Here is a 14416-nt window from a genome sequence, read left to right on the forward strand (position 1 = left end):
TGAAATTTTACGGACAAGAATCTAACATAGCCCAGTAATTGCTATCTTCTTTTGTGGATTCCTTTTCTCACTGCTCCTATTCACTCACTTTTTGAAGAAGAAAAAAGTGTGAAATTAAAGCTATTAAGTTTATATTGACTCCTGTGTTGTTGTTGAACTTGCATTGCAGACTCTTCTATCTAACCTTTTTGGTTCTTTTTTTTTTCTTTTCTCCCTAGCCAGCTGCATTTCTTTTCTGCCATTAAATAATGGTACATTGGCAGATTCTCAATCATCTCCTCCACTCTGCAGGAAACAAACATCATTGCTCCCAATAACCAATCCTTATCATCGTATAGAAATCTGAGCACTCAAGTCTATAAACACTTTTTGCTTCTTCTCCTCCTCCTCCTTCTACAACTTCTAGTATAAACTTTCAATTTAAATATCTGTCAATCTCTATCACCTTTTTCTCATAACATACCAACAAGTCCATCCTTTTACATACTTGCTTCCCATGATGAGTCATTCTTCATCAACAACTTCTGTCAATGGCTTCTACAACTTCCTCACCAGGGGCCTTGACAACCTGGACCATTTATTCCTCTCGCAAAATTTCATGTCTTTCCAGTTTCTTCAACAGGTTCTCTCCTTGCTCCAATCCTTTCACTCCCAGTTGACCTTTTTGATTCAGAAGCTTCATTTGCCTGTTGGCGAGAAATGGCTCGACGAATACATGGATGAAAGCTCCAGGCTCTGGGAGGCCTGCCACATACTGAAATCAGGGGTATGCAACATGGAGAACTACTACTCTGCTGGAACCAATATTGCTTCTTCTCTTGATGATCATGCTATTTTAAACATGCAACTTTCCCGCCAGGTTAGTCTCTTGATGATCATGCGATTTCTTTAAACCAGTGAAAAAACTTTTTGTTTGATCAAATATTTTAGATACCTGCGTGGTTAAAAACATAAGATACAATTTGAAGTGTTCTAATGAGTTGTTTGTTGGATAGGTATTTCGAGCACTCACCGGTTGCCAAAGGGAAATAGTGGCATTGGAAGAGGAAAACAAGAGCTTGATGGAATCAAGGGCCCAACATCTAGCATTGAGGTTCGATGAAAACGTGCTGATTGAATCAAAGTTCAATGGATTCACCGGATTTCGAGGTGTCCTGTATGCAATGAGGAATGTCAGCTCATTGCTTCTGTTGATCATGCTCAGTGGCCTTGTTTACTATTGGCCCCATACCAGCCTCTGGCAAGGAGATTATGAAGGGAACATGGTATTTGGATCGGCCTTCATGGTCTCAACGGCAAGATTGCATCAGAGAGTTGCTGCAGAGATAAACCATATCCAAGGACAGCCAAGAATCCTGCTTCATGAGTTCCAGAGGGCGAGGATCGCAATGGATGAGCTGAAAGAGGATTTAGAAAGAAAAATGATGTATGAATCAGAAATAGACGTTCAGGATAAGGCTGAAAATTTCAAGAATTGCTTTGACATGCTCAAAGCTGGTGCAGAAAGCATGGTTGCCCAACTTGATGACTTCTTTGATGAAATTGTTGAGGGAAGAAAGAAGCTCTCAGACATGTGTACTCATAGGTAAGATTAAGACTCAGAAGAGAGAGGAGAGGAGATTCTTCCATATGTTCCAATATTCCAAGCTGCAATCCTTAGCATTAGTAGGGAGACTAGCGAAACAGATTGGTGATCATCAAAGTGTAAGAAAATCAGTTAGTGGAGTAGTAGTTTCTTTTTCTTTTAGCCCCTTCACCTTCCTTTCTTTTTCTCCCCCCCCCCCTTTTTTGGTTTGTTTTCCTTAAATTTTCCTTCTTGTGTATTTTAATACCAATTGTAATTTTTAGTCTGAGATATGGTTGTTTTGCTACTAGCACTAATGTGATGGTTGAAGCTTTGAGGAGAAGTTTTACTATAAAAATACATGAAGGATTGCCTTCAAGCAAAGAGAATATGATTCTTTTCTTTCAAAGAAAGGGAACAATAATGCTATCTTAAAGGAAGAAACAAGAAGAATATGTTAGACAAAGATAAGCCTGATCGGTAAATGTGAAAATCTTTCCCAAGAAACCACAAGATTCTTCTACCAACAAAACAAAAATGCTTCCAATATTATTCACCCTAAGGACCAAAAGTTACAGATTAATTGGAATAAACTATCAGATAGATTAGAATGATAGAACCAACTTGAAAGTCATATATTTTATTCTCTTACGCTGTAACTTGAATTTGAGCGTTTCAAACCTATGTAGCATCAAATTCTATGATAGCTTTGAAACGCTCAAATTCAAGTGGAAAACTGTACAATAAATGTATAGGTAAGCACCCCCCCCCCCAAGCACAACAAATAACAATCGCCAGCCTCCCGTTCCCCTACCTTTTCTTTATTTGCTTTTTTGCCCCAAACAATTTGATTATTATACATTATAAAGCAGCCACCAGGATCAAGTATGTCAGAGGCCATGAAATGTTGATATAATGCAGCATGTCAAGTTAGGAAATTGATTACTATCTTGGTCCATGCATGGTTTTCCATTTTACCTTATATTTCACAGAGGAGAGTTAGATAAGTTAAGTATGACAAGGAATGTTGTTTTGTTGTTAATCACAGAGATTAAATTTGATTGGAAACCCACATGAATAATGTTTATGCAATCATTTTAGTGAAAGAATTGATTATAGAAGACAGCTTAGGCCAAGCAAAAGGAATAGTACTGTATTAGACACTTATGATAACTTCAGAAGAAGATTAGTGTTTCACAAGTCAAATTGGACGATTCATTTCCCGTTAGTGATGAAGAATGTTGGTAAAGACCGATTTCTGAGTTAATAAATTTAACTTGAGTCGACATAGTAGAAAGATATATAATTCGAATATAAGTGATTAAATAATTTTTTTTTTCCTAACGGGGAAGAGTGGGATTTAAGAAGTGGGGAATAGGCAGTAGGATTAGATTCCAAAAACTTAGTTTTTGGGTCTCAATTTTAACCACTAAACTTAAAATTTCCTCGACTGATTAAATGGATTATTATTAGAGTGAAAACCAAAATGAAGTGAAACCTAACATGCATTTGCCAAACCTGATTTTTGCTAATTGGCTCTTTGAATCACTTTTAATGAGGGTTAGAGGTTATTTTCAAAAAAAAAAAAAAAAAAAGAGAAGAGAGAGAAAGTGTGTGTGTGTGTGTGTGTGTGTGTTAGAGGGAAGAGGGGTAGGAATGGTTACATGAAGTTCCTGACAGTTCACGGACAAGATTTGGCCAAAACAAATTATAAGGTCTCGATTTCATTTTGTATCTCATTTTTTACAATATGTATAGGATCTACAAAATTTTGTTCTAAAATTACACGTTGTTGAAAGTAAATTATACCATGCGTAAACAGTGTTACGTCGTGTGCAAATACACATAACCTTCAGGTGCAACCGTTCCTGCCCTGGTCCTAGAGATAGTTTATCTGTAATCAGACGTGTGTATAGCAAATGTTCAACATGACAAAAGGCTCTTATCGTAATTTTAGACTGATACTATGCTTGACTGAGTGCACCAAGCCAGCAGTTGCTTTAAGGTGCATCGGTCCAGCGGAGAAGAGCGGAGCGATGCCCAAAAATACAAAATTATGATTTCCAATAATAACCATTTTAAATGTATGTTTAGTTGCAAACTTAGCCCAAGAATGTAATTATAGCAGGTACAGTAAGCAAGAATGATGCTTCCTTACTGCACTACAATTTAATTACCAAAGGCACATAAATGTACACAACAGTACAACAAAAGGACGACTACGATGGCAAGTGAAACCTTTTTTCTTGGTCAACCTCTATTTTCGCCACGCTTTTTTTTTTGCCCGGACATCCATAGTAATTTGTCTAATTCACATTGCTTTAGAGCTTGCAGAATTGTTATTGTTCGCAAATTTACCGGCAAATCATAATCTAGTAAAGCTAATAAAGCAGTGAAAACCAATTTTGATTTAGACATCGATAAATACACCTCGTCTTCAAATAAAAGCGGAAAGAAAACTTCTTTTCCTGGACTGATTTGGCATCAAATGCTGTTTAGCTTTATCATTATTTTATTAAAGAACCAAACACTCATTAATTAGATGGGAAAGCATTTGCAAGCGGGAACTAGGATTAACCTAATCTAGCCAATTCGTCATGGAGAGAATTAATCAGCATAAGGATGTAAACGAGTCTAATCAAATTTTGAACGAATTTTTTTTTTTATCGAATATAAAATGCTGTTCAAATTTAATTAGATTAATTGACAAACCAAAATTGAATGAAGATTTTAGTACCAAGAAAGTGGATGAAATGTTCAGGAAGAAGGGGGAGGGAGGGAGGGTGGAACCAATTGACACAAGGAGAGGATTAAGCACGTGCAAGTTGTTGACTTTTAGAGTTTTAGTACAGAGTAAGTCGGTGAAGTGTTCAGAAAATGAATCAAAATGATAGTCGCTAGTGTTCAAAAGGGCATCATGCATTATACTTTCGATGTCTTTTCCATTAAAATTTGTCTGCTAACTTGGAAAAGCAACAAAGCTGGCGACCTATTTTTTTTCCAAGCTAATTATGCAGGGAATTTTAGATTTTTTTTTTTTTTGGGGGCGAAAAAAAAGGAGAAATTACGGTATGTTATTATTATTATTATTTTTTTTTTTTTTGGGTATTACTCGACATAGAATAGAAGTCCCTCCCTTTACCATCCGCAAGATTTTTCAACCTAAAAGTATCTCTACCGTTTATGAACAAGTCAAAAGTCAAATAAGGAAGTGTCGGGTGATTAATTCTAATTATTAAGGGCCTACTCTCAACTGATTTTGCCTGCTTTTAACTTCTGATTTTAGAAAAATCAGTTGTGTGATGATTTTAACTCATCTAGCTCCTGTTTCCCTTCAGCTTTTGACTTTTGCAGAAACAAGAATCAATTTAGAATAGACCCTAAAGGAAGTGATCAATGGATGGAAGTAAGTGTGATATAATTCATGGCATAAGTATGATAATTGTTGTAACTGCAGAGTTGTAACTGAAGGAAGGATGCCCCTGATCTGTGCTGAAAACTCAATCAATCGAGTAGGGCTATCATTTCCTATACTGAAATAATACATGATGAGAAGACTCTTTTGATCGGTTATAGTAAATGACCAATGATTCCACTTGTGAAACAATAATGGAAAAGTGGGCTAAGGTCGATATGATTTTGGAAAGAGGCCAGGGAGGGAGAGAAGAAAGACCAGAGAGAGAGGAAGGGGATGTATAACATATTATTATGAGATGAGATTCCTTTGGCTTTGCTCTTAGTGATCATCAATTCGTCTGGATCAGAAGTTGGAAAAAAGAGGGAGCTGCATAGCAGTTCTGAGGAAACCCTTTTGTCTGATTCCAGTTCCCCTTGGATTTGACAAAGGTAAAAGGGTTTTTGTATGTGTTGCTACTGTTGTTGTTATATGATGATGAAAAGCTTCTCAAAGTCTTCTTCTCTCTTCTTCCTTCTTTCCTTTACGCACGTACCTGAAAGACAATAATAATAATATATTGTATTGTATTGTATTGTTGTCTTTCACAACTAACTCCTCCAGCTGTGAAAGACATGTCGTGATCCATTCTTCTTCACCAAATTTTTCTTTCTTTTCTGTCTGTTTAGTAGTATGATGCTATGGTCTCTTTTCTCTTCCATCCAGCAGCATGCAAGATGAATTGTTGCTTTCGGGCCTTGAAATTATGATCCGATTGCCAGAAACTAATCATTTTATTCGTTGCTTTTTCGTTGTTACCACCAGCTGTGTCTAATAGCGGTCAGTGGGTACGTACTTAATTAGTACTGCTCGGCAGCAGTTCATAGCAGTTAATTTCCCTTTTTGAAACACAAAAGTACTGTAAATTCATAAGTGTACTGTTTTTCCAGCTAAGGATGAGCCATTGAAAAGAAAAAGGGAGAGACGTATTCATTTTGTATCCGTGTAATTTATTTTGGACAAAACTGAAATGTAAGGTTTGATGGGTTGTTGCTGTACATTTCCTCCCTGATGAAGAAGCGATTCCTCAGGATTGAATTGATGATGGCTTTTGATATCCTCGTCGTCTTTCCTCCTCTCTGCCCATAAAAAATAATCCAAACTTGAAGAAGTAATTCGTTTCGTTTCTGTATTCTCCCATTTCCTGCTCAATCTATCCAAAGGCCTTTCAAGCTAAAAATCGAGAATTTGCTCTTACTTACATATCTATCAGTCACATCTAGATTATATGCATCAAATATAAGGCCAACACAATGGCACTGTTTTTTACCTCCTTGTGTTGTTGCAATACATGACTTGTTCGATCTTGTAAGCCATAATAGTAGCAGGATGCATGATATATAATCTCTATTCAAATTTAATTTTTTTTTTTTTGTCACACGTGACGTGACATACATCCAAAACTGTTAGTATAAAATACATATATATATATATATTATCAGTATAGAGTCGATTAATTCCATTCTAGATAGCAAAGAGAAACTCACCCCCTCCTCTCCCACTCTTCCCCTTCAAAAAACAAAAAACAAAATGAAAAATTAAGGGATGGAGAAGCGAATGTCAAATTGTTGGAGCAGTTATGAAGCATATGGGTTGGTTGTGCGGCTTGATTTGATGTCAGGATCTAAACTCACTCAAGACTGAGTTTTAACCGTAAAAGGGAACTTAAATTGTGATTAAACATAATGAGAAAGGTTCCTCCAAACAGGGGGGAAAGAAAGGGGCCAAATGAAACCAAAAGGGAAGTATAGAAGTGCGATTAACGAAGTAAATAAACCGTAAGAAAATCAAATCGAACCCATCCCAAAGACAGCCCATCAAGGATGGTTGGTACACAGAACCCCCACCCCGCCCGTAATATATTATGTATGTCCAAAATCCATAATGTATGTGGAAATGGTGAATTCCAACTTCCATGTCCATTTAATGCGTCACATATTATCAATTCAACAGTTATGCAGACAAAGCCCATAAACGAGTAGATCTGCTTGTTCTGACACCGATTCCATCTTAATACAAAATTGAGCATTCACTATCAAAAGATGGAAATGGAAATAGTTGTTAGGGACAAGCTCCTTTTTTTTTTTTTTAACTTCCCTCCTCCTTTTCCTGGACAGAAAAACTGTTCGGCGGAGATAGCAGGAAGGAAATAGAGCTAAGAAAGAAAAGAAGGAATCTGCTGGTGTGGGAGTCACAAAGTGCACAACTAATGGAATTGCTGACCACGGAAACTACGTTGTTGTATTTGGTCTTTGACGCCATCCTTTCTTTGATACCCCATTTTTACCTCTCAAGCATATGATTATACTACTCCTTGATTATCAAATACTAATCAAAACCTTGTTTTATTTTATGGGATGGGTTTTCTTTTTTCGGTGCTTCTGCAGAATTTCCTTTTGATTCCTGCACAACCCAACAAATACGTCTAGCCCAATTGGTAGTTTAACGTTCCCAATAAAGTCTCTGAACAAATTGCTCCAAGCGTTTCTGACCAAAAGTTTCTCAAAATGCTAAATTTAGGCACTTGAGTAATAATAATAGATAAGAGAGGATTCCAGCAAAATCATCAAACACGCACATATATAAAGATCAAAATTCCATAATTGTAAGACCATAATCATTTAGGTTTCATGAACATAACAGGTTTCAGAAGTTAAGGAGAAACAGCCAGTTGTTACCCTCGCTAGTTCCATTAGCCTATGGGCAATTGGGTGCCTTTTTTCTTTTTTCTTTTTTCCTATAGCGAGACTACCCGTTTCAGCATTCACTTGCCAATTCAAGAATTTGGTTTATTTACGATATTTGCGTGAAGAGAAAAGGCACATTTGACGTTGAAATACGACGCATAGGTATAAATCCAAAAGTCTCCACATTATTCCTTTGGGAAACGCTAATAGAAAACCATTACGACACAACATATAACTCCGTCATAATTGCAAAATCGCTTGCGGGAAAGAATGATCAGAATTGGCAACTCTACAAATTAAAAGAGGCCGGCCATCCAGAAGCAATAGACGGGGTTTTCGTTTTCAACCTTTTTAGTGGGGAGATAGGGATGTGTTGCAAAACATGCAATCGACATCCTCATCTGCAGCCCAAGTTTGCCAGAACCTGCTCGAGACACAAAACATTTGCAAAGGCAGGATGTGCAAAAGAATGCGTTCCTTGCAAAAGTAACACAAAGAATGATATTGTGCTGTGGATCTTTAATTAATCCTAGCATCTACAAAACATAGTAAACCACAAATGACCCTAAAAGCTGACTCAAGTAAACCATGAGACCGGCAACACAATGAAGAAAACCAAAGGGTTTTCATTCAGTAACAAAACATGTATTTAGATATCAAGTTCCCAAAAAAAAAAAAAAAAAACTTAATGTATGGCAAGTTCAGCAAGTGCATAATTGTTTCAGTTGTAATCACCAACCTGGCTCCATCCACGATAGTTGACATCGTGGCACAAGACCCAAACCGGTGCATAAGCGAACACTAGTATCTCCAGTTGATAACAAGAATTCACCATGTAAGCATACCGTGATTTTGCCAAGGTTGGTTTGAGCACCAAAGACTGGCTCTGTCATTATACAAGAGCCAAATCAATTGCTAGGATAGGAAATAAGTGTCCTTTCCCCAGTAAGATGTACAGCAAGATTAAGACCTCTGATGTGGGAAAGCCTTCCCAACCAACAAACAAACTCGGACTACTTTATACATCAAAACCAGGCATCGCAAACTGTGATGCAAAACTTTCAACCCAAGTGCGAAGCTCAATAATATCTTTGTTGTTCTCAAGACCCTTTAGAAAAGCCTTTGGCACCTTCCCGTGTTCTCTCTGCACTGAGCTAGCAATCTGTGCAGCTCTGAAAAGGAAGTCAGCTATTGTTTCAAAATCAGCCTCCAGACAGCCTCGTGAAGTCATAGCAGGAGTACCTATAATCGAAAACAAGAAAGCCGTGTGCAATCCATGGATTAAGCTCACAATAAATTTACAAACTTAAAGAAGATATAACATGAGCTTCACTTACCAATTCTTACACCTCCAGGTGTGATAGTTCCATTATCGTCAAAGATAGTAACTTTGTTCAGAGTCACGTGGCACAACTCACAGACCTTCTCAAAGTTTTTACCTACAAAAAACATGACAATGCATAAGAGCCACATACACCTTCGGTACATGGAGAATAAAATGATCTACAATCTTTAATAAAGCAAATTCCATACATTGACCGTGAAATGGGAATATGTATATTCAAATTGTATGTAAAAGAATGGGCTAGGCTATGTCTTGCATACAACTCAAGGACGTTGTTGATTTGGATATTAAAAAAAATCCAAATTTACATATGTTGCTTGTGGTATCCATAAGGAACACAGAAAGAAGATCTATCATATTATTTAGACCCTCTAACTGTAGCACTAGTCCTCTAGTCCTGGGCCTCAGTCAACAGAGGCAACAGAGATCACAAAGGAATAGCAAAAGCATCACGAAGGTAGAACCCATTCGCTTAGACGAGGCAACATCAGTGAACCAGAATATACCGTATAATCTTATTTACTTTGAATCTGGATGAAGAGATCCTTTCTATTACTCTGTTCAGAAGTGAATAGTATGAGGATTTTGTTGAAATCAAATATTAATAAAATAAAACCTAGGCTGGCAATTGCGTCTAAAAAAAGCTCTAAAATGCTAGGAAACATAACACTATTTCCCTGCACAGACTCATAATGATAAACATCTGAAAAAGACAGATGCTAAATTGTAGCTCTAAAATGGGAAGGGTGGAAATGCATTTAATAGCTCAATGCCCTTCTGTATACTTGGAGCTTGACACTTGCATACGTGGAAATTTATCAACTCATGGTAATGCTGTTCACAACAGACAAAAATGGTATAAAGAATTCATCAGTATCAATTGAAGCAATTCTTTTACACACGATGGCATACTCAGTTATGACCCAATGACATACACCATCATGCTGAAAAAAACAACGGAGATTTCCTTCCCCTCTGTCCCAACATAAGAACGATACTTCAACAATTCAAAATCTACCTTGTAAACATGATACACAGTTGAAACTATAAGATCCTGGTACATAAAAGCACTCCTGTTGCGCACAAATATAGATTATATTCCATGCAAATGTTGATTTATAAGGTTGTACTGTAGAGTATAGCCAAGCTCATGCAGACACTCCATTACATGTCCTCACAAACGAAACTCTCAAATAGTACCAATGTCGGACAGGGAAAAACTAATCCCTGTTGTTCTGGAAAAGTAGTTGTTATAGTCTTGGTGCACTTATTCATCATAGCTGTGTATGTCATTGGGTGCCGTTACCTTGTTTGTAGTCAAAAATTACCTTGCAATTATAATACAGAAGGTTGATCACTGAAACTAAGATCCAGGTACAAAAAGAGCCCCCCTGTTGTGGGTAAATTTATGTCATGATCCATGCAAATTATGAATTCTAATGATCTACTTCAGAATACATCCATAGCCAGCTCGTCTACAAAATTAATTGCATGCCTTCATACTAGAATATAAAAGTTGCAAGGAGGTCTTAGTATTATAACAAACCAAAACATCCGAAATACAATTTCACATAAAAATACATCGGTTGCCCCTAAGACAGGTGAAACACTATCCTATTAACATAACATAACAAAATATAACCCATAAATAAATAAATTTACATACCTGTTAATCCAAGAGTCCTTAGATCCCAAAGTAACAAATGGTTGTCAGTGCCCCCAGTTACCAGCCTACAGTTTCTTCTCAATAGAGCAGATGCTAATGCTTGAGCATTTTTTTTCACTTGTTGCATATAAGCCTTGTACTCGGGAGTAGCCACTTGTTTCAATGCTATGGCAAGGGCAGCAATATGGTTATTGTGCGGTCCACCTTGCAATGCCGGGAAAACAGCAAAGTTTATCTTCTCCTCAAAATCATATCTATCGCTCCCATCACCTTGATTCAAAAGCATGCCTCTTTTCCTTGGCTTTGAACCCTTCCTGTAAAATATTATACCTCCCCTTGGACCTCGAAGACTTTTGTGTGTTGTCGATGTAACAATGTCACAGTAGTCAAAAGGGCTCACACTCTCCTGCAGGGAAACAATCATAGATGCCAGCAGTGAGGTCGAAGTACTGCCTTATACTCCCTAAAGTGTTTTTAATATCTTTAAGCCCTCTAGTCCAGTAGCCAAATGCTGTTGTCAAATAGACAGATAATTTGCATGCCAAAGAGTTATGCATATTGGAATACTGCAGCTGTAACCACAGTCACAAATCCAGGATCCAGTTCCCATGTTTCCAGGGCCACTCCCACTTTTGTAAATAGGTAGTCAATAGCATGTTTCCTTTTACTAACATGTAAAATAGACATTGTTTGTTTTTCCTATCAGTTCTTCCAATATCTCTTCAAGTGCTAAATTTCAAGGCATAGGTAATTGATGATAAAAAAAACCTTATCAAGTTTGTCCTATTCCATGGAAGTCATGCACGACTTCAGATGTGAAAAAATAACAACTCTGAACTCAATAGACACAGCAGATCATATTAAGCAAAGGACCAAATAATTTGTAGCCCTTGTGCAACAAGCTCAGACAAAATAATAGCATATCCTAACTAAGCATGCATTAAAAACCACAGAAAAATAAGCTAATCATGAAATATATAGGAAAGAAATCCTCCGTAAAACTTGAGAAGAAGCAAGACAAAGCTTCACCTTTGCAGCAACAAGCCCACTTATCTGAGCCATATCACACAACAAGACAGCTCCACATTTATCTGCAATCTGTCTGAACCTTGAATAATCCCATTCCCGAGGATATGAACTCCCACCACAAATGAGTATCTTGGGGCGAAAATCAAGCGCCCTCTCTTCAAGCTTATCAAAATCTATATAACCTGTCTGTGGGTACACTTTATATGCCAAACTTTCAAAGAAAATTGAAGCCCCCGAGACTTTCCTCCCATTTGGCAAATAATAGCCGTGACTTGAATTTCCACCGGATGGTGTATCCAACCCCATTATCCTATCACCAGGCAACAATAAACCGGTATAAACAGCAAAGTTCGCAGAGGTACAGGAATAAGGCTGTACATTTACACCCCAATTCTCTGAATCAAGCCCAAAAGCAGCCAATGCTCGCTCACAACAGAGTGTTTCAATTTCATCAATATATTGATTCCCACCATAATACCTCGCCCCAGAATAGCCTTCCGAGTATTTGTTCGTCAAATGACTTCCTAAAGCTTCCATCACCGCTTTACACACAAAATTCTCCGAAGCTATCAATTCAATCCCTTTATACTGCCTCTGCTTTTCTTTCTCCAGTATCTCAAAGACATCAGGATCGGCCACTCGTAAAGTCTGATTTCCCCACGCCCTCACCGCATTCCTACGAGACTCAAGGTCGTTGGAGCTCCCCCTAGAACTCTTCAACGAAGAAGACGAGGAGGATTGTGAATCGCCCGAGTCGCGTTTCCGCTTGAAGCACATCGAATGGCCTAAAATCCGAAACTCCTCTTCCTTCTCATCCTCGCTCTCTCTATTACCTTTCCCGTTCTGCTCTTTTTGATTGCCAGTTTGCGACTCCATCAATTGAAGCGGAATCTGCGGTACCGGATGGGACGGGTCCCGAAAGTTCGAATCTATCTGGAAGGAAATGGAATCATCGACGATTTGCGACCGGTGATTCGACGCGGGTGCCGGTGAGGACGAAGCGTGAGTTAGAAACCCTAGTGAGAGATTACTCGACTGCGAGTGAGACAAATCCATCCCGAGAATCCTATCCTAATGAGAAAAATTCCGGAAATTTCACGAACCAACCTTCGAAATTAAGTAAACTTTTTCACAAACAAATTTGGGTTTTCCGGGAGAGAGATTAAGAATGACAGCAACATAAACAGCGACAGAAACAGCAACGGAAGCAGCGGCAAGAACAGGATTTGTAAGTCGTCCGAAGGGTGATTGACGATGATGATGATGCAGCCATCAAATGGCTATAAAATAATCGACGGGAAAGAAAACAAAAACCAATAAAATAATTTCTGAAATTTGTTTTGGAGCTGCAGAATTTCCAGAGAGAGGGTTAAATATAAATGGCGAGCTTTTTTTTTTCATAAGGTAGGGCGAGAATGCGAGAAGAGTTGAGGAGAAAATGCGTTAAAACGACGAAGACGACTAGATTCCAAGGGGGATGAACCTGGACCAGTTTTCCTTTCCTCTGAGGAGGCCGGGTTCCTTTTTTTCATTTTTTTGTCCCGTCGATACGATGGATATCCCACACTTGGGAGGAGGGAAAGGAAGTGAATAGGTCCAAGCCAATTCGGGGGATCAAACTACCGTTGGATCAGATCGATGCGTAAAGGATTAAATGGGTGTACTATACGCTCAGTTGAATTATTTTAAATAGAGTTACTTTTAATAGGGCAATCTTTGCCTCCCGTTCTATCAAATTTTAATGCATTGACGATGATCATCAACCTAAAATTGGTGGTTAAGAGGCCAAGTTTCAAAGGTAACTTTTTTGTTAGTGATTTTAACGAAACCAACCCAAAGGCAGGTGGTCAAGCGGCCGAGTTTCGAATGCAACTTTTTTGTTATTGATTTTAACAAAATCTGGTCCGGTGACCGGTGAGGGTTCAACCAATATTTTTAAATCTAGATCAAAGAGTGAAATGAAAAATTTTTTGATTCACGATTCAATCGATTCGATCTTGATTTAAAAGTTTAATAAATTTTTATTTATTCGAAAATTAAAAATTTTGAATAAACTTAAAATATATTTAATAAAAACCGATTGAACCTCTCGATTTTTATTGATTCAACCAGTTTTTGATCGATTTTGATCGGTTCAATTAATTCTTTGATTTTTAAAATTGAACCGGAGGCATGGCGTTCCATTTTTGTGCATCTCTGATGAACTGTGCCCTCTGTAGGGTCCACCTGAGTTATTCTTCTTCTCGATAAAATGTGGGGTCGACGGTTGTTTGTGAATCCAGACACGTGCTTTATATGTGGACGCAAGTAACCAAAGAGTCTTGTATCAGGCAAAATCCTTACAAGTCTAATGCTTGCCATTGGTTTGGGCTTCCTTTGGATGAATATTAGACGAACCTAACCGATTACATAACGAAGCAAGACTTGGGCCCGACTAGTCAGTCCTCTTGGAAAGAAGAGCATTTTCATGCCTCACTTCTTCGGCTGTAAAACTGGATCTTGAATTGGACCTTTCAATTGGGCACTGTACCTGAGCGAATTGATAGCCTGCTGGTGGCCAATAATTGGCTTGTGGGTGGGGCCATTTTATACGAATCCAACGGCAACACCCAAAACTTCAACAACTACGCTCCTGTTGAACTCAAGGTTCTGACAAGCAAATAAAGGCAGA

At 38.0% G+C, this 14416-nt stretch overlaps 2 protein-coding genes across 3 annotated transcripts; one reads left to right on the forward strand and one right to left on the reverse strand.

Annotated features, from left to right (window-relative positions):
• The first annotated feature begins 364 nt into the window (after positions 1 to 364).
• On the forward strand, positions 365 to 1850 carry LOC113731876 (uncharacterized). The gene is made up of 2 exons (XM_027257371.2): positions 365 to 859; positions 996 to 1850. The coding sequence occupies exons 1-2, from the start codon at positions 497 to 499 to the stop codon at positions 1587 to 1589; spliced, it is 957 nt and encodes a 318-aa protein (XP_027113172.2). The 5' UTR covers positions 365 to 496; the 3' UTR covers positions 1590 to 1850.
• Positions 1851 to 8165: 6315 nt separating this feature from the next.
• LOC140003670 (serine hydroxymethyltransferase 7-like) lies at positions 8166 to 13378 on the reverse strand. 2 transcript variants are annotated; one of them, XM_072075138.1, is made up of 4 exons: positions 11746 to 13375; positions 10717 to 11122; positions 9043 to 9144; positions 8166 to 8947 (listed from the first exon to the last, which is right to left on the reverse strand). In XM_072075138.1, exons 1-4 carry the CDS (start codon positions 12799 to 12801, stop codon positions 8724 to 8726), a joined length of 1788 nt encoding a protein of 595 aa, XP_071931239.1. In that variant the 5' UTR covers positions 12802 to 13375; the 3' UTR covers positions 8166 to 8723. The 2 variants fall into 2 exon arrangements, with proteins under 2 accessions (XP_071931239.1, XP_027113174.2); XM_027257373.2 differs by lacking the exon at positions 8166 to 8947 and having other exon boundaries at positions 9075 to 10378; positions 11746 to 13378.
• Positions 13379 to 14416: the final 1038 nt, after the last annotated feature.

The sequence above is a fragment of the Coffea arabica genome, chromosome 2c, assembly GCF_036785885.1.
Source record: "Coffea arabica cultivar ET-39 chromosome 2c, Coffea Arabica ET-39 HiFi, whole genome shotgun sequence".
In the NCBI taxonomy this organism is placed as follows: Eukaryota; Viridiplantae; Streptophyta; class Magnoliopsida; order Gentianales; family Rubiaceae; genus Coffea; species Coffea arabica.

Bases quoted from the DNA above. Each gene is read 5' to 3' on its own strand.
- LOC140003670 (XM_072075138.1), bottom strand. From the start codon at position 12,801: ATGGATTTGTCTCACTCGCAGTCGAGTAATCTCTCACTAGGGTTTCTA. The intron at 9,145-10,716 runs GTATGTAAATTT...TGTTTTTTGTAG, and splicing joins AAGGACTCTTGGATTAACAG to GTAAAAACTTTGAGAAGGTC. The intron at 8,948-9,042 runs GTAAGTGAAGCT...TTTCGATTATAG, and splicing joins ACCTGGAGGTGTAAGAATTG to GTACTCCTGCTATGACTTCA.
- LOC113731876 (XM_027257371.2), top strand. From the start codon at position 497: ATGATGAGTCATTCTTCATCAACAACTTCTGTCAATGGCTTCTACAAC. The intron at 860-995 runs GTTAGTCTCTTG...TTTGTTGGATAG, and splicing joins ACATGCAACTTTCCCGCCAG to GTATTTCGAGCACTCACCGG.